Raw genomic sequence first — 14,401 nt, 5'->3', positions numbered from 1 at the left:
TGAACCAGGGGTAAAGTAGTATGTGGAATTTCTTCTGGACTTGTTGGGCCAAATGCAATTCTGAGATGGGACCAGTGTCAGAGGCAGGGCTAGAACTTGGCAGTTCCTGGCACCCAGCCCTGTGCTCAGACTATCCCATTCCCATGGCTCCCCCCGCTGTAATTCTCGGTAGGCCGTGCGGCAGAGAACACTTTCCAAATGGAAAAACAGATGAACATTCAAATGAAGAGGTCCAGGAAGACCAGTATTGCCTCTGCTCAGCTCAGTCACTTCCTGAAATAAACTTCCTACCCCTTCCCAGCCAGGAGCCATTAGCAGGGCAGGAACATTTTGATGGAGTGCATTTTAAGGCTATTTTTCTTTCGTTCCTATATTGATCGGCTCCTGCCCTCTGGGCTGGTGTTAGACCACTCTCGCCAGCCCAAGTCTTATTAATCTTTTATAGCCATTATTTATATTCCAGTAGTGCCGGTCAGGATCAGGCCCCTGTGTGTGCTGATCAGGATCGGGGCCTCACCATGCTAGGGGCTGTACCAACAAGTAGGGTGACATTGTCCCTGCTCCAAAACATTCACAGTACAAGAGAAGATACCAAACAGCTGTGATCGACACAGTCCTTCCACCGAGCCATGATCCGGCACTGGGCGGTGACGCGACTTGCTACTGTCACATGGGGATTCTGCAGCTGAGTTAGGAACATAACTCAGAGGTCTGGACTCCTAGTCCTGTGCCCTAACTACTAGATAATCCTTTCTAAAATAGCCTTGTTCTGTGCTGCTCCGTACTACCCAGGGTCTCCATCACTTGGTGCACTCCCTGCTCATTGAGAAGTGACTAAGATGCAAGGGTACTTGGTACCTTGTGGAGAGCTTAATTCTCCACTGAGCCCTTGGCGTACTTCATGAAGTGAAGCAGTGCAGGCAGGCATCATGGTGGACAATGATTTAGAAGTGTGGTATCCAGGGCCGCCGGGGGGGAGGCGCAAGTGGGGCAATTTGCCCCAGGCCCTGGATACCACACTTCTAAATCATTGTCCACCATGATGCCTGCCTGCACTGCGTCACTTCATGAAGTACGCCAAGGGCTCAGTGGAGAGTTAAGCTCTCCACAAGGTACCAAGTACCCCTGCATCTTAGTCACTTCTCAATGGGCAGGGAGTGCACCAAGTGATGGAGGCCCTGGGTAGTCATCAGGCCCCACGAGAATATAGTATTCTATAGTATTGCAACTTGTTTTTAATGGAAGGGGCCCCCAAAATTGCTTTGCCCCAGGCCCCCTGAATCCTCTGGGTGGCCCTGGGGTATCTTCTTGTGCCTCCAGGAAATAAGAGGCCCCAGGAGACCTTTCTAAACATCTCAACCCGTTCCTGGAGTTTAAACCTCTCCAGGATGGTGGACACCTGCCAAAAATTGCTCTGTCACATCTGCTATGATCTTTCTAAGGGCAAGATCCACTGTCAAGTCCTTAAATAAAGATTTTTAAAAATAGACTGTGAGGGCTTTTAAATGTTTGTTTATACAAAAAACACCCCAGCACACAATCTAGGGGTGCGCGCACACAGGAAATACAGCTCTTACCCAAGATTCAGACCGAGGAAAGCCAGACAGTTCAGAGTAAAGTCTGAAAATCTGTCCTTATCTCCCTCAAATGCAGCCCCATATTGCAGATGATCTGGTTCTCATAACAGCGTAGCTGATCTTGCCATATGGGCTGTAATATTTAGGCACCAGGAGGTGAGTCCAAGCACCACGACACACCTCACTCGGTTGCCAGAGTGACTTCCCCTGTTTCAACCTGACTCTTTCTGCTTAGTTATCAGTGGGTGCTGTGACTCCTCTTCCAGCCAAGCTCAGGTTACTGATTTGGTCCTTTCCCCTGTGCCTGGCAGCGCAGTCTTTCTGTTTTCTTTGCTAAGCTACTTGCCTGGGTCTGTGACTATAAGCACTTTATAACCTTCTGTGTTCAGAGCTTAATTTCTCTCCATGTTAGCACTGCTACAATCCCCAGCTTTAAGCTGCTATTAAACTCATTTTTTTCCACTAGATGTGCAAGCTTCTCTTTTATCCTTCTTATCCCTATCGTTAGACATCCTCCTCCACTAGCAGGTTTGGTCTCTCCATACGCCTCTTCTCGCCCCCCCTCCCCGCTACAGCCAGACTTAGGACTTCTGCTGAGTCATTCAAGGCTGGCTGGTGTGGGTTCAGGGCCGGGAGGGCTTGCTTCTGAAGGCGTACATTGAAGCTGGTGACAGCAGCTGACTCAGCACGCGCCGCTCAACTCGCCACCAATATAGGTTCATTGGGGCCTAAAAGAGGATCAATTAACAAGTGGAGGGCTAATTAGAGGGGGAAGCAACCCCAGCCCCAGGAATTAGAACAAGAGCTCCAATTGTCTACTCTGCCCTAGAATTGCTGCTCCTTCGGCCACTCTGAAATGCCCTCTGCACTAGGGCCATCTGCAGAGTGGAGAGGGGAAAGACAGAAGCTACAGTAGAGACCCTCTTGTGCCGGGGGTATTCCCTGGCTGTGGGGTTCCTGTACCTGCACTACGGCCCTGATGTGCCATCACAAAGGGATAAACTCCCCTGTTTTTTCCACATACTCAAGCAAACCAAACGCTCAGGGGGCTGGAGTGCATTCTCACATCCATATGTAATAACCGCAGAAGGACTGCTAATCTGCACGCTCCGTACTTATGATAACATGCTCTGGTGTAAAAAGTCTTTTGCATAATGCATGTGTGCCCCTGACTGCTACATTAATATCTCCATTTGTCCCACGCCTGAGTCGCTAATTTCACTGCTACCTAATTAAAACATAAAAGGCGCTAATATCACCCCCCTGACAGAACCTCGGATAAGGTTTGGTTTCAAGCACGCAAGCCAATGAGGCTGAGTGGAGAAGCAAAAAGCACTTTGCATTTTTCTGCTGGTCATCAGTTTCTTTCCTGTTGCACTGCACACAGTTGCCAAGCCAAGCGAGAGAGCCTCTCTTGGGTGCTCTGTCCCAAGCAGTTAGAGGACACATCCTTCCTTGTTCAGTGCGGCGTAATGTACCGACCGCTATGCCTACCTTCATGCCTCCAGCTTCCATCCCGGGCACATCACACGATCCATTGCCTACAGCCAAGCACTGAGGTACAACCGCATCTGCTCTAACCCCTCAGATGGAGACCAACACCTATGCAATCTCCACCAAGCATTCTCAAAACTACAATACCCGCATGAGGAAATAAGGAAACAGATCAATAGAGCCAGATGTGTACCCAGAAGCCTCCTACTGCAAGACAACTCCAAGAAAGAAACCAACAGGACTCCACTGGCCCTCACATACAGTCCCCAGCTAAAACCTCACCAACGTAACATCAGGGATCTACAACCCATCCTGGACAATGATCCCACACTTTCACAGGCCTTGGGTGGCAGGCCAGTCCTCCCCCACAGACAACCTGCCAACCTGAAACATATTCTCACCAGTAACTGCACACCACACCATAGTAACTCTAGCTCAGGAACCAATCCATGCAACAAACCTCGATGCCAACTCTGCCCACGTATCTACACCAGCGAAACCATCACAGGACCTAACCAGATCAGCCACACCATCACCGGTTCATTCACCTGCACGTCCACCAATGTAATATATGCCATCATATGCCAGCAATGCCCTTCTGCTATGTACATCGGCCAAACTGGACAGTCTCTATAGAAAAGGATAAATGGACACAAATCAGATATTAGGAATGGCAACATATAAAAACCTGTAGGAGAACACTTCAACCTCCCTGGCCACACTATAGCAGAACTTAAGGTGGCCATCCTGCAGCAAAAAAACTTCAGGACCAGACTTCAAAGAGAAACTGCTGAGCTTCAGTTCATCTGCAAATTTGACACCATCAGCTCATGATTAAACAAAGACTGTGAATGGCTTGCCAACTACAAAACCAGTTTCTCTTCCCTTGGTTTTCACACCTCAACTGCTAGAACAGGGCCTCATCCTCCCTGATTGAACTAACCTCGTTATCTCTAGCTTGCTTGCGTATATATACCTGCCCCTGGAAATTTCCACTACATGCATCTGATGAAGTGGGTGTTCACCCACGAAAGCTTATGCTCCAAAACGTCTGTTAGTCTATAAGGTGCCACAGGATTCTTTGCTGCTTTTACAGATCCAGACTAACACTGCTACTCCTCTGATACATGAATTTCACAGTAGTGCATAAGGTGTTTGCTAATTCACTGCAGTGTGTGATGTCTGGTGGGGGTGGAGAGAAACCTTAATTTGGGGAGGTTTCAAGTGTCAATTTTTATTAAAGTTTTATGAATCCTGTGGATATCATGGGAACTTCATTCCCAGAGAAATAAAGGGCCAAATTCACATCTCAGTGCATTTCAGTGGTGCAGCTCCGGTGAATTCAGCTGGCATGCAATAGTGTTGCTGGCCCACAAATGGCTGAGATTTGTTGAAGGAGGCAGGTGCGTAGGAAAGAAGATTACAATGTGGCCATCCCTGAGCATTCAAAAATCATGAGTCAGGCCCCCCAAAGCCATGAGATTGGCTTAAAAATTCAAGATTTTGAAAATAATAAATGTTGGGGCTCTTCTGATTTGCCTCTAGGTTTTGAGCCTTTAGGGTTCACTTTTTCAAGTTGTATTCTGCAACCCTGAGGGCTAGAGACACACTTTAAAACAATGACAGCAGAGGCCATCATTTAATCACGTGACTCCAGGAGCTGGGGAGACCACACACAGCCCAACAGAGCATGAGCAGGGATAGCGAGAGTCTCCAGAGCCCATGAGAACTAAAGAATATGGTACAGTAGTATCAGATGGAGTTCCCTTTCTCCCCCGACACGTGCACATGGAGGAAGGTACCAGATGCTGCTGCGCCTGATCCTGTTGTCACTGAAGTGAGTAGCAAAATCCCCATTTTCCAGGGTCAAAGACACTTTTAAAAACTTGTCAAAGGTTTTTGTGAAATTGCCACTGCCCAGCATCTAACTAGAACAGTATAGCCATGTGGCTGCTGCTATCTAGCCTGCCTCAGACATGGCTACTCTTTCATATGCTGCAATGTGGTTTCAGAGAATTCCTAAACAACAGGCGTGAGAAGAAGCTTTGGCTTTGCTGTTCTCTATGAACCACTTGTGCCTTTCTGTAAAGCAGACACATTTTCACCTGGAGCAAAGTGATCTACTAGGACATTCAGGGGCAAATGCTGCTCTCATTTGCTGGAGCCGTTCCACTGAGAAGAGTGAGGTTGGCTTTGGATTTTCATCAGTGTGACGGAGAGCAGAATTCTGTATAGTGCAACGAAATGCAGAGCAGGCTGAGGCCCGAGTAGAAAATTGGAGTTCTCGTTCTAATTCCTACCACAGCTTTAAGAGCGGATGCTGCTGGAATGTCTCATTACTTGCCTTCCCTGGTGAGTTTTAGGACATAAGCCCTTTTCTCGGGGTGGTCAAGTGATAGCTGGGGATCCTTCACCAGTTACCTCCACAGCTATTGGGCCTGTCAAAGGTGTCAAGTGAGTGATTGCCTCTGAAGAGTGAAGGCTGTTTCCTTGTCTGTATATCAATGTGGAAGGGAGGAAAAGTTAGATAGAGGAGAAGCAGATGAATCTTAAGTGACTAGATCCTTTAAAGGGCTTTCTAATAACATCGAATTAAAATATTTAAACTACATATTCTTCATATGGGTTCTATCATTTTTCTTCCAGTCTGTACTCATTGGCAAAGCTAGTCGTGTTGAAACACGGACTTTCATCATCACAGCTCATCTCTTTCCTCCATTTAGTGAGGTCACAATGCCAAATTTGTGCCATCGCAACCATTTCGTGATGTGTGATGATGTCATGAGCATAGGATTACAGCTTCTCTACAAGATCAGAGAAGGAGCATGAATATCTGCATCAATAGTAAAAAGAATACGGAAAAATGCAGAAGTGTTTTTTTAAAAAAATCTTGGTATAAGTTAGCCCTGGTCTATACTACAGTGTTAGGTTGACATGAGGCAGCTCTGTAAGCCTGTACACTAAAACATCATTCCTCTTGACGTAACTTGCCCGCTGTGCCGACTTAATAACTCCACCTCCACAAGAGGGGTAGTGCTTTGGTGATTGTCATGAGGTCGACGCAGTGTCAGACACTGTGTTGCTTACATTGGCTGCTGCTGGCTTTCAGAAGCCATTCAACAATGCCCCACACTGACAATTAAATCAATGCAAGTGCTCCCAATGAGGACGTGCACCAGTGACATAAGGAGCATAGTGTGGACGTGCAAAAGCAATTTAATTACTGCGGTGGCTGTACATTGACATAACTCAAGTCAACATAATTTTGTAGCATAGATGTAACCTCAGAGAGATTCAATGTCTGGATCCAGATCCAAATTTCCCCAAAGTTTAGGCGGTTCAGATCTATTTTACAGAGATGAGCTTGAAACATCAAGCTTTGTTCCAGCTCCAAACTTCCCCAAATTATAATGGATTTGGATAGGATGCCCCGGTTTGGGACCAGATCTCTTCTCCATGGAACATCCAACCAGACCTTAGTAATACTGAGTGATGACACTGCACCCTGCTGAAAGTTCTAATTCAGGGGTAGGCAACCTATGGCATGGGTGCCAAAGGCGGCACATGAGCTGATTTTCAGTGGCACTCACACTGCCCGGGTCCTGGCCACCGGTCGGGGTTCTCTGCATTTTAATTTAATTGAAGCTGCTTAAACATTTTAAAAACCTTTTTTACTTTACATACAACAATAGTTTAGTTATATATTATAGACTTATAGAAAGAGACCTTCAAAAAATGTTAAAATGTATTACCAGCATGCGAAACCTTAAATTAGAGTGAATAAATGAAGACTCGGCACACCACTTCTGAAAGGTTGCTGACCCTGATCTAATTTCAGGACGGGCTATCTCCCCCTTCCAGGAGCAATCTGGTGTGGAGCTTTTGGCATCTTCATGGAGTTTGTCTGCCAAAGCAGAATTCCTCTGAAGTTCACTAGAACTATTTTTTACCTGGTGTCACTCAGGATCTCTGCAGGCCAAGTATGTTCATTGCTGTGTCAGTACTTGCACAATGAGGTTCTCTCCAAGATCCTGGCTTGGCACACACCTACATAGGATATCAAGGAGCGAGATGGGAGTGGTCCAAGTGCACATAATTCAGAAGTCCTTTCACTTCCTCCCTATGCTTGTCCTTAGGCCTACATTTCTCCAGCAAAAAGGGGCACTGGGGAGGCCTGCTTTCTGGTCATTCCCTTAGAGTAATTGTCAGATATTAAGACAACCTTCCTCGGAGTAGTCAAACCACCGGCACTGGTTTTGGTGCATTTAAAACTATGGCAGATAATACACCAGTGAAGGTAATGTAGGGAGAAAATCCCACATTGACAGGGAATGGACTACATCAGGGGTCAGCAGCCTTTGAGAAGTGGTGTGCCAAGTCTTTATTAATTTAAGCTTTTGCGTGCCAGTAATGAATTTTACATTTACAGGGGCCGGCGGATGGAACCCCAGACTGGCAGTGGGCTGAGCAGCTCAGCCCCTGCCAGTCTGGGGGAAGTTCCGTCCACTGGTCCCTGCCCAGGGGGGTCCCAGCAACTGGCCCTGCTCAGCCTGCTGCCGGCCTGAGGTTCCATCCATCCATGCCAGCAGCGGGCTGGTAGCAGACTGCCACTAAAAATCAGCTGGTTGCCGACCCCTGGACTACATGAGCTAATAATTAATTTCCATCCCTACTTTCTGTGACTCTTTGCTCTTTCGAGGTTAGGCTTCTTCTGAACAGAGTTAACTTTGCAGTTATCCAGAGTAATTTTTTTGGTGTGGGCAAGTATTCACTAGGGTCTAGGTCAAGACCACACAATTCTCACCAGGCCTCCATAGGTGAAGAAGTCCATTAATACAAGATCCACCTGCTGTTACACTTCTCCTGTAACTGATCACTGAGCAATAGTCTGACACAACATCACTTTTTTTCTCTCCTCCAGCCACCGCCATCTGGCAGACAGTCCCCGACTAAGAACTTGGTGAATGGAAGCCCGTCCAAGTGCCCACGGTTTGCCAAAGTTAAGAACTGGGAGACTGGCTCAGTGCTTCACGATACCTTACATCTCAAGACAGCCATGGTGAGTGGGACTGAGTGTTCTGGCCAATGTTTTCTGAGTGCAGTTGACCAAATCAATGTCTCTAAACCCGATTTAACTGGAAGAATTAGAGTTGCTTTGAATAAATGAACCCAGCTTGTATGGTGCTATGGCATCTTCAATGAGCTGCTCTGTCGTGGGCTAGACTAGAATGAATCAAAGAGAGGCAATTGAGCTCTTTTGAACCTTCAAATGCTGGTGGAACATGAGGGTGGGGATGATTAGAATGCACGCCAGCTGCATTATCCCTCTTTCAATCCTGATGTTCTCTTTTCTTGGCAATAGCCGTAAATGAAATGGCTTGTGGGGTAGACTTCTAGGCTGATAGGTGGTAGATTCTGCAGGGGAATGTTGCAGAGGTGTTTACCTATAAAGTAGGAGGAGGTATGGTGTAAGGGAAGTGTATAGAATTTGGAGATGGGAAAGTAAGGTATGGAGGTGGGTGTCTATTACCTCCCAGCAGCTGATGGTGGCTGAATGTAAAGCATTGAAAAGGCGGCATTTCCTGCTGCTGGCAGAAAGGAGGACGCAAAGCTGATGATACGTGTTTGTTTCCTCCAAGGATTGTATGGAGACTGGTTTGGGGGAGAGAGAGCAAACATGGAGATATAACTAAGATTTAGGTTGGACTCTTATGAATCCCACTTGTCCGAGCCACAGTTGTAGGTCAGGCTGGGTCAGGGACATCCCTCAGTCATATGCCTGAGATCAGTGCCCTCCCTGCCAAAAAAAAGTGCACATGTGAAAGCAAACCCACTGGAAATATCATCACTTGTGCCAAATACAGAGGTGGCATTTCACCAACATTAGTGCAGCCCATCTTGTTTGCCATGTCAGTATAACCAGTGGTACAATCTACAGTTCATACGTGGCCCTTCTGTCTTGCAGGCCAGTGCGTGTACAGAGCAGATCTGCATGGGATCAGTAATGACGCCCACCCAGCATATCCGGAAGCCAGAAGACACCAGGACAAAAGAACAGCTGCTCCCCTTGGCTAAGGACTTCATTGATCAATACTACTCCTCCATAAAGAGGCAAGTCTTCTGGCACTCGCAGGTGGTGCTGCTGGCGGGTTTTTAACAGGAGGTACGCGGTGCAGTAAAATACCTCTGACTTGTTACCGGCAAAGCTAACGTGGTGGTGTGATCAAATTGCAGTGCCCAAAGTTAGCCAATAGTCGGATCGCTAGCTGTGCGTGCCCCAGCTGCACGCACACCCAGGGGCCAGGCCATTTGAAATCTGTGCTGGCCTCCAAAGAACACAAGACTGCAGACGTACGTTTATAGGTTCTGCTCTATGTCCGACAACCTTGTGCTTCCAGTGGTCTGCATCTGTGCTCTGTGTGTATGTCTAGCTGGGTACATGAGTGGGTGTACATGAGCATGTGCTATGTTGATCTGTCTAGAGATTGAATGCGCAGGTACAGCCAGGGAGACTCCCTTCCCCAGAATTCCATCCTACAATGTAGCATCTCAGAGTTTGACCCCTGGGGCAGAGGGGAACTTTTGCCCCCACAATTATTATGACTGGTCCAGAGTTATCTCCAGCTGGCATGTGTGTACGTGTACCGGGACCAGACTGCATAGTTGTGTACAAGCAGCATCTGGTGCTATCCACTGCCCTGTGAATTGGAGTTGGTCACTTCTCTTTTCCCCACGCTCACAGGTTTGGCTCCAAGGCCCACGTGGAGAGGCTGGAAGAAGTGACCAAGGAGATTGAAACCACAGACACCTACCAGCTGCGGGACACAGAGCTGATCTATGGAGCAAAGCATGCCTGGCGTAATGCATCCCGCTGTGTAGGCAGGATTCAATGGTCTAAGCTACAGGTAAAGCAGCAGACTGCTCTGGCTTCAACTGGCAGATTGCTCTTAGAGGGGTCGATGAGCATGGAAGGTAAATCAAGGGAGACACAGCTGTTTCTTTGGATGCTAAGGATACAGTGACTCATGCTTGTGGATCTGGGCAGTACATGTAAGAAACATGCCACCCTTTCATCTGTGGGTGCAGGGGCTTGTTTGAAGGCTCTGGGAGGAGAGGGCTTTGGAAGAAAAGGTGCTCATGGGGGAGGGTTGCATAGATGGTGGTGGCAGTGTCTGCATTTGAAACTGCAAAGCAGACTTCAGAGGTAACACTATCATCTTCCAAAACGTTCTCGGTTCTGGGCTCCTACTTGCCACATGCTTCTTTAAAAACTGTAGTTATTCCAGGGTTGCATATAGCCCCTGCCCAAGCGCACTTTTTACCCAGGGCTGGGGCAGAGGTTGTTTGAATGCGTTGTTCCCAGGGACATTGGGCTCTGGCTGCAGTCTGACACCACACTCCAACACACACACACGGGAAGCCGTCACTCCGAAGCTGATGAGCAATTTCATACAGGGCCTCAGCACGGTTTGGAGCTGGGAGGCCAAGCCTCTCTCACACACAGTGAAGCTTCCTGCTTCTTTTTTTTTAATTAACATCTGCGGGAGCACTTGGCTGTGGAAAGGAAAGGACTCACTACAGCCAGGCATAGTGTAGGAAGATGCTTGCAAGTGTCCCTGCACGGCTCTGCAAAGGAAGGTCAGTCCTAGCTTACCTTGGCACTCACCCCTTCCTCTGCCATGCCACTGCCCCTCAATCCTGGCTTCAATCACTGATCGTTCAGCCCTGGGTCTCACTTAAGGAGAGACTTCCAGAGCCAGAGCTGATTTGCTGGACACTTCTGTTGCTCTTTATGACACTGGGGACTGCAGTAGGCTGAGAGCACTGAACCAATGTCAATCCTGGATTTGAGTTTGGCTCCCCAGAGTGGAAAGGGCTGAGGTACGAGGTGCCGAGATGCTACAGTGGCAGGGAGCATGTATGTGCTAGACACTACTTATGGCTAGCTAGATCCTCATCTCCTGTATCGCGTCAGCCCCTAGTGCTTTCCAGCGTGCTGGGCCGGCTGTGGAGGAGAGGCAGGTTTATTTAAGAGTGAGAGAGTTCTGCAGACCAACCCTTTCAACTGTTGCAGGTGTTTGATGCCCGAGACTGCACCACAGCTCATGGGATGTTCAATTACATCTGCAACCACATCAAATACGCCACCAACAAAGGGAACCTCAGGTGAGTCCCCCACCCTGGCCAAAGGAGGGAGCCCTGGCTCTCAGCTGGAGGGGGCTGTTAATTGTTTAGATTTGTATATATGGCTTGGAGTGAGAGTAGTGCTCCTGGTAGTGGTCACCTGGCCCTGACCTCGGCCACATGCCTGGGGACCCTCTGACCTGCCATTAGATGGAAACAGCTCCTTCGTGCTGCATGTTTCTGCTGCGGTTCTAATCGCACCTTCCATATGCCCTGCCTTGCCTTTTGGGTAGCTTTTGCACGGTGACATACTCCCTGAGATCACTGACTCACCACTCAACTGGAGGGGTGGAAGTGGGCTGAGCCACCAGCCCAAGCATGAGGACAGGCTGTCTACCTGCCCTGGCCGGTTGTGAGCTGCCGTCCCAGGTTCTATGACAACTCGGACCAGACTGAAGAGCCTTCCTGTGAACTGCTTCAAATGCAGCATGCAGGCTCGTCCTTCACCTCCCTCCGGCAGAGTGCTGCCATGTGCCTGCAGCCAAGTGTCTGGAGAGTCCTAGGTTCCGAGTTGGAGTGTCTGGATGCCGGGGGCAGGAGCTGCTGAAGGGAAGGAAGGAGTGTCCCTCCTGTCCACCTTGCTTGCTCGCCATTGGGCCAGTATCTCTTCCAGATGTAGAGAAGCAATAAATTAAACCTCTCGGTTGCCCCTCTACCAACTCTGCCTAAGGGAAAGGAGTAAAACTTAGCCCCCGGGCCCACAAATGCTGAATTCTGCCTCAAACCTGTGTGTGTTTAAGAATGAATTGACCCCGTGTCCAAGTGATCAGTATCTTAGCAATCATGATACTTAATGCTTGTGATTCACAAAGGTGGGAAAGTATCAGTAGCCCCACTTCCCAGCTGAGAGAACCCAGGGACAGAGAGACTCAGTAACTCTGCCCAAGGTTATGGAGTAAATCAGTGGCAGAGAAGGGAACAGTACCCAGGTCTCCTGGTCCTGTGCTCTATCTGCTGGGCCCCTCTGTCTCTAGTGGCTGGGCTGTACAGAAACAGACACTGTGTTTCTCCTCCTTTTGCTCCTTTCCCGCTGGATGGATCTTCCCCCTCCGCCTTATTTACTGGGGGCCTGTTTGATCTCTAGGCTCCTAGATCACTGGAGCGAAGGGAAAGCACTGAGAGGGAGATGAATTTGCCAGGGAAACAGAACTGTCCCTCCGCCCCCGCTGCCTGTTTGCCACACCTTGGTGCCTGGTCTGCAGACTGGACTGTTCATCTCACACCCACATTCCTAAGGCACAAAGGTAGTCGCTGGAAAATCAGTTGGAAAGGGGGCTCTTCTCTTTTCCGGGCAGGCACAGAGGTTAATTTGGCCCCAGGCATGTTCACAAGCACAAACCATGTGGCAGAAAGCATAGCAGCTGAGGTACTGTGAATGCCAGCAAGGGCTGTCCATCATCCCAGGCAACCCCACTCAACTTCAGGAAAGAGCACATGCCCTCCTGGCTGCCACTTTTCACATCACTAACGCCAGCCTCCTCCCATCCGTTCCTTTCAGGTCTGCTATCACCATCTTCCCCCAGAGGACAGATGGCAAGCATGACTTCCGAGTCTGGAATTCCCAGCTCATCCGCTATGCTGGCTACAAGCAGCCAGACGGCACCATTCTGGGGGACCCAGCCAACGTGGAGCTCACAGAGGTAGGCAGCACAACAAAATGAAAAAAATCCATTCTTCCCAGTCATTGTAGGTCAGTGTCTGATAGGGAGTGCACCTCTGAGCACCTCCTAAAGCGCTCAGATAGGATGGGGACATCTGCACATTATACTACAGTGTTTCAGTCCATCTAGGACAGTAGTTCTCAAACTTTTGCACTGGTGACCCCTTTCACACAGCAAGCCTCTGAGTGCGACCCCCCGCCATCAATTAAAAACACTTTTTAATTTATTTAACACCATTATAAATGCTGGAGGCAAAGCGGGGTTTGGGGTGGAGGGTGACAGCTCGAAACCCCCCAGGTAATAGCCTTGCGACCCCCTAAGGGGCCCCGACCCCCAGTTTGAGACCCCCTGATCTAGGAGACCCACTCGGATTTGCTTTGCTTTTCCCAAGACAAGTCATGAGATGCTCTGCAGTACCACTAGAGGGACCCTTAGTATTGCCATGTGAACTTGTATTTGTGCATGTGTGTTCATGCACCACTGCCCTCTGTAGAGTGGAATCAGAACTTCTTGTGTTTCATAGTCTCTGTACTGCTACAGACTAACAACACTATAGCTCAGACAGTGGTTTGGAGCAGGAGGTCCAGGTGCTAAACTCACTGTCACCTGCAGGTCCCAGGTGGCTCATGGCACACTGCACAGTGACAAGTGTCAAGTCCTAAGTGGCCGTGAATTTGTTCCAATAGCCAGTCTCTGTGCACCTTAATGAGAATGTGCTTATCACCTACTTCTTAACTGCAGAACACTCTCCAGTGACTCAGCCTGAACTCTTAGCAAACACATGGCTCAGACTGAGTGGAGACATCCCTTATTAAAAAAAAAAGTAGAAGAGACTATTGCTGTACTTAACAGCCTTCCACCGCTTTGCAACCCCCACAGCGCCTGAGAGACATTGCTGGGCAGCCAGGTTGGCGAGAATATTAACGTGAATTCTGTTTGGCTGCAGATCTGCATCCAGCAAGGGTGGAAGGCACCCCAGGGGCGATTTGATGTCCTGCCACTCCTCCTCCAGGCCAACGGCAATGATCCGGAGCTCTTTGAGATCCCCCCGGAGCTGGTGCTGGAAGTACCCATCAGGCACCCCAAGTAAGCTAGAGCACGTCCGGGTGCCACTGTGGTTCTGCTCTGCTCGAACCACCTATGCCTGCTCACTGTGCACTACATGGCCTTGCCCGGGGGTCCTACATTCAGACCTAGAGTCCCACCAACATGGAGCCGTATCCATTGCTGCAACCCTTAGAGCTTCCTTCCACTGTGCATGGAAAACTGGCCCAGGCTTAAAAACCAGTGACCCTGGTCCCTTTCTCATGGATGGATGGCAGGGCTGCTCTCGCATCACTTCAGTTTCTCCGGTCCCTCTGCCCTGAGCCTCCTGCCATTCACCTGTTCTCCTCACCCCTCCCCACAACTGCCCTGTTGTGTGCGTCCCTCCCAGTGTGCAAAGGAAACGGTGCTGCGATCCCCACAGGCCCTGCTCTGCTCCCT

At 49.0% G+C, this 14,401-nt stretch overlaps 2 protein-coding genes across 4 annotated transcripts in view; one reads left to right on the top strand and one right to left on the bottom strand.

Annotated features, from left to right (window-relative positions):
• Positions 1-14,401, bottom strand: part of LOC127034846 (uncharacterized) — a 299,262-nt gene that overhangs the window by 231,708 nt on the left and 53,153 nt on the right. The window lies entirely within an intron of this gene.
• NOS1 (nitric oxide synthase 1) overlaps positions 1-14,401 on the top strand; it is a 156,612-nt gene that overhangs the window by 101,702 nt on the left and 40,509 nt on the right. For all 3 annotated transcript variants that reach the window (XM_050924126.1, XM_050924127.1, XM_050924125.1), the window contains exons 4-9: positions 7,993-8,130; positions 9,037-9,182; positions 9,814-9,976; positions 11,146-11,237; positions 12,754-12,895; positions 13,863-14,002. In XM_050924126.1, coding sequence (XP_050780083.1) covers positions 7,993-8,130; positions 9,037-9,182; positions 9,814-9,976; positions 11,146-11,237; positions 12,754-12,895; positions 13,863-14,002 — 821 coding nt within the window. The remainder of the gene's footprint in view (positions 1-7,992; positions 8,131-9,036; positions 9,183-9,813; positions 9,977-11,145; positions 11,238-12,753; positions 12,896-13,862; positions 14,003-14,401) is intronic.

Source organism: Gopherus flavomarginatus, chromosome 15 (assembly GCF_025201925.1).
Source record: "Gopherus flavomarginatus isolate rGopFla2 chromosome 15, rGopFla2.mat.asm, whole genome shotgun sequence".
In the NCBI taxonomy this organism is placed as follows: domain Eukaryota; kingdom Metazoa; phylum Chordata; order Testudines; family Testudinidae; genus Gopherus; species Gopherus flavomarginatus.
Note: the sequence above shows the minus strand (reverse complement) of the source record. Positions and strands in the feature narration are given on the sequence as shown.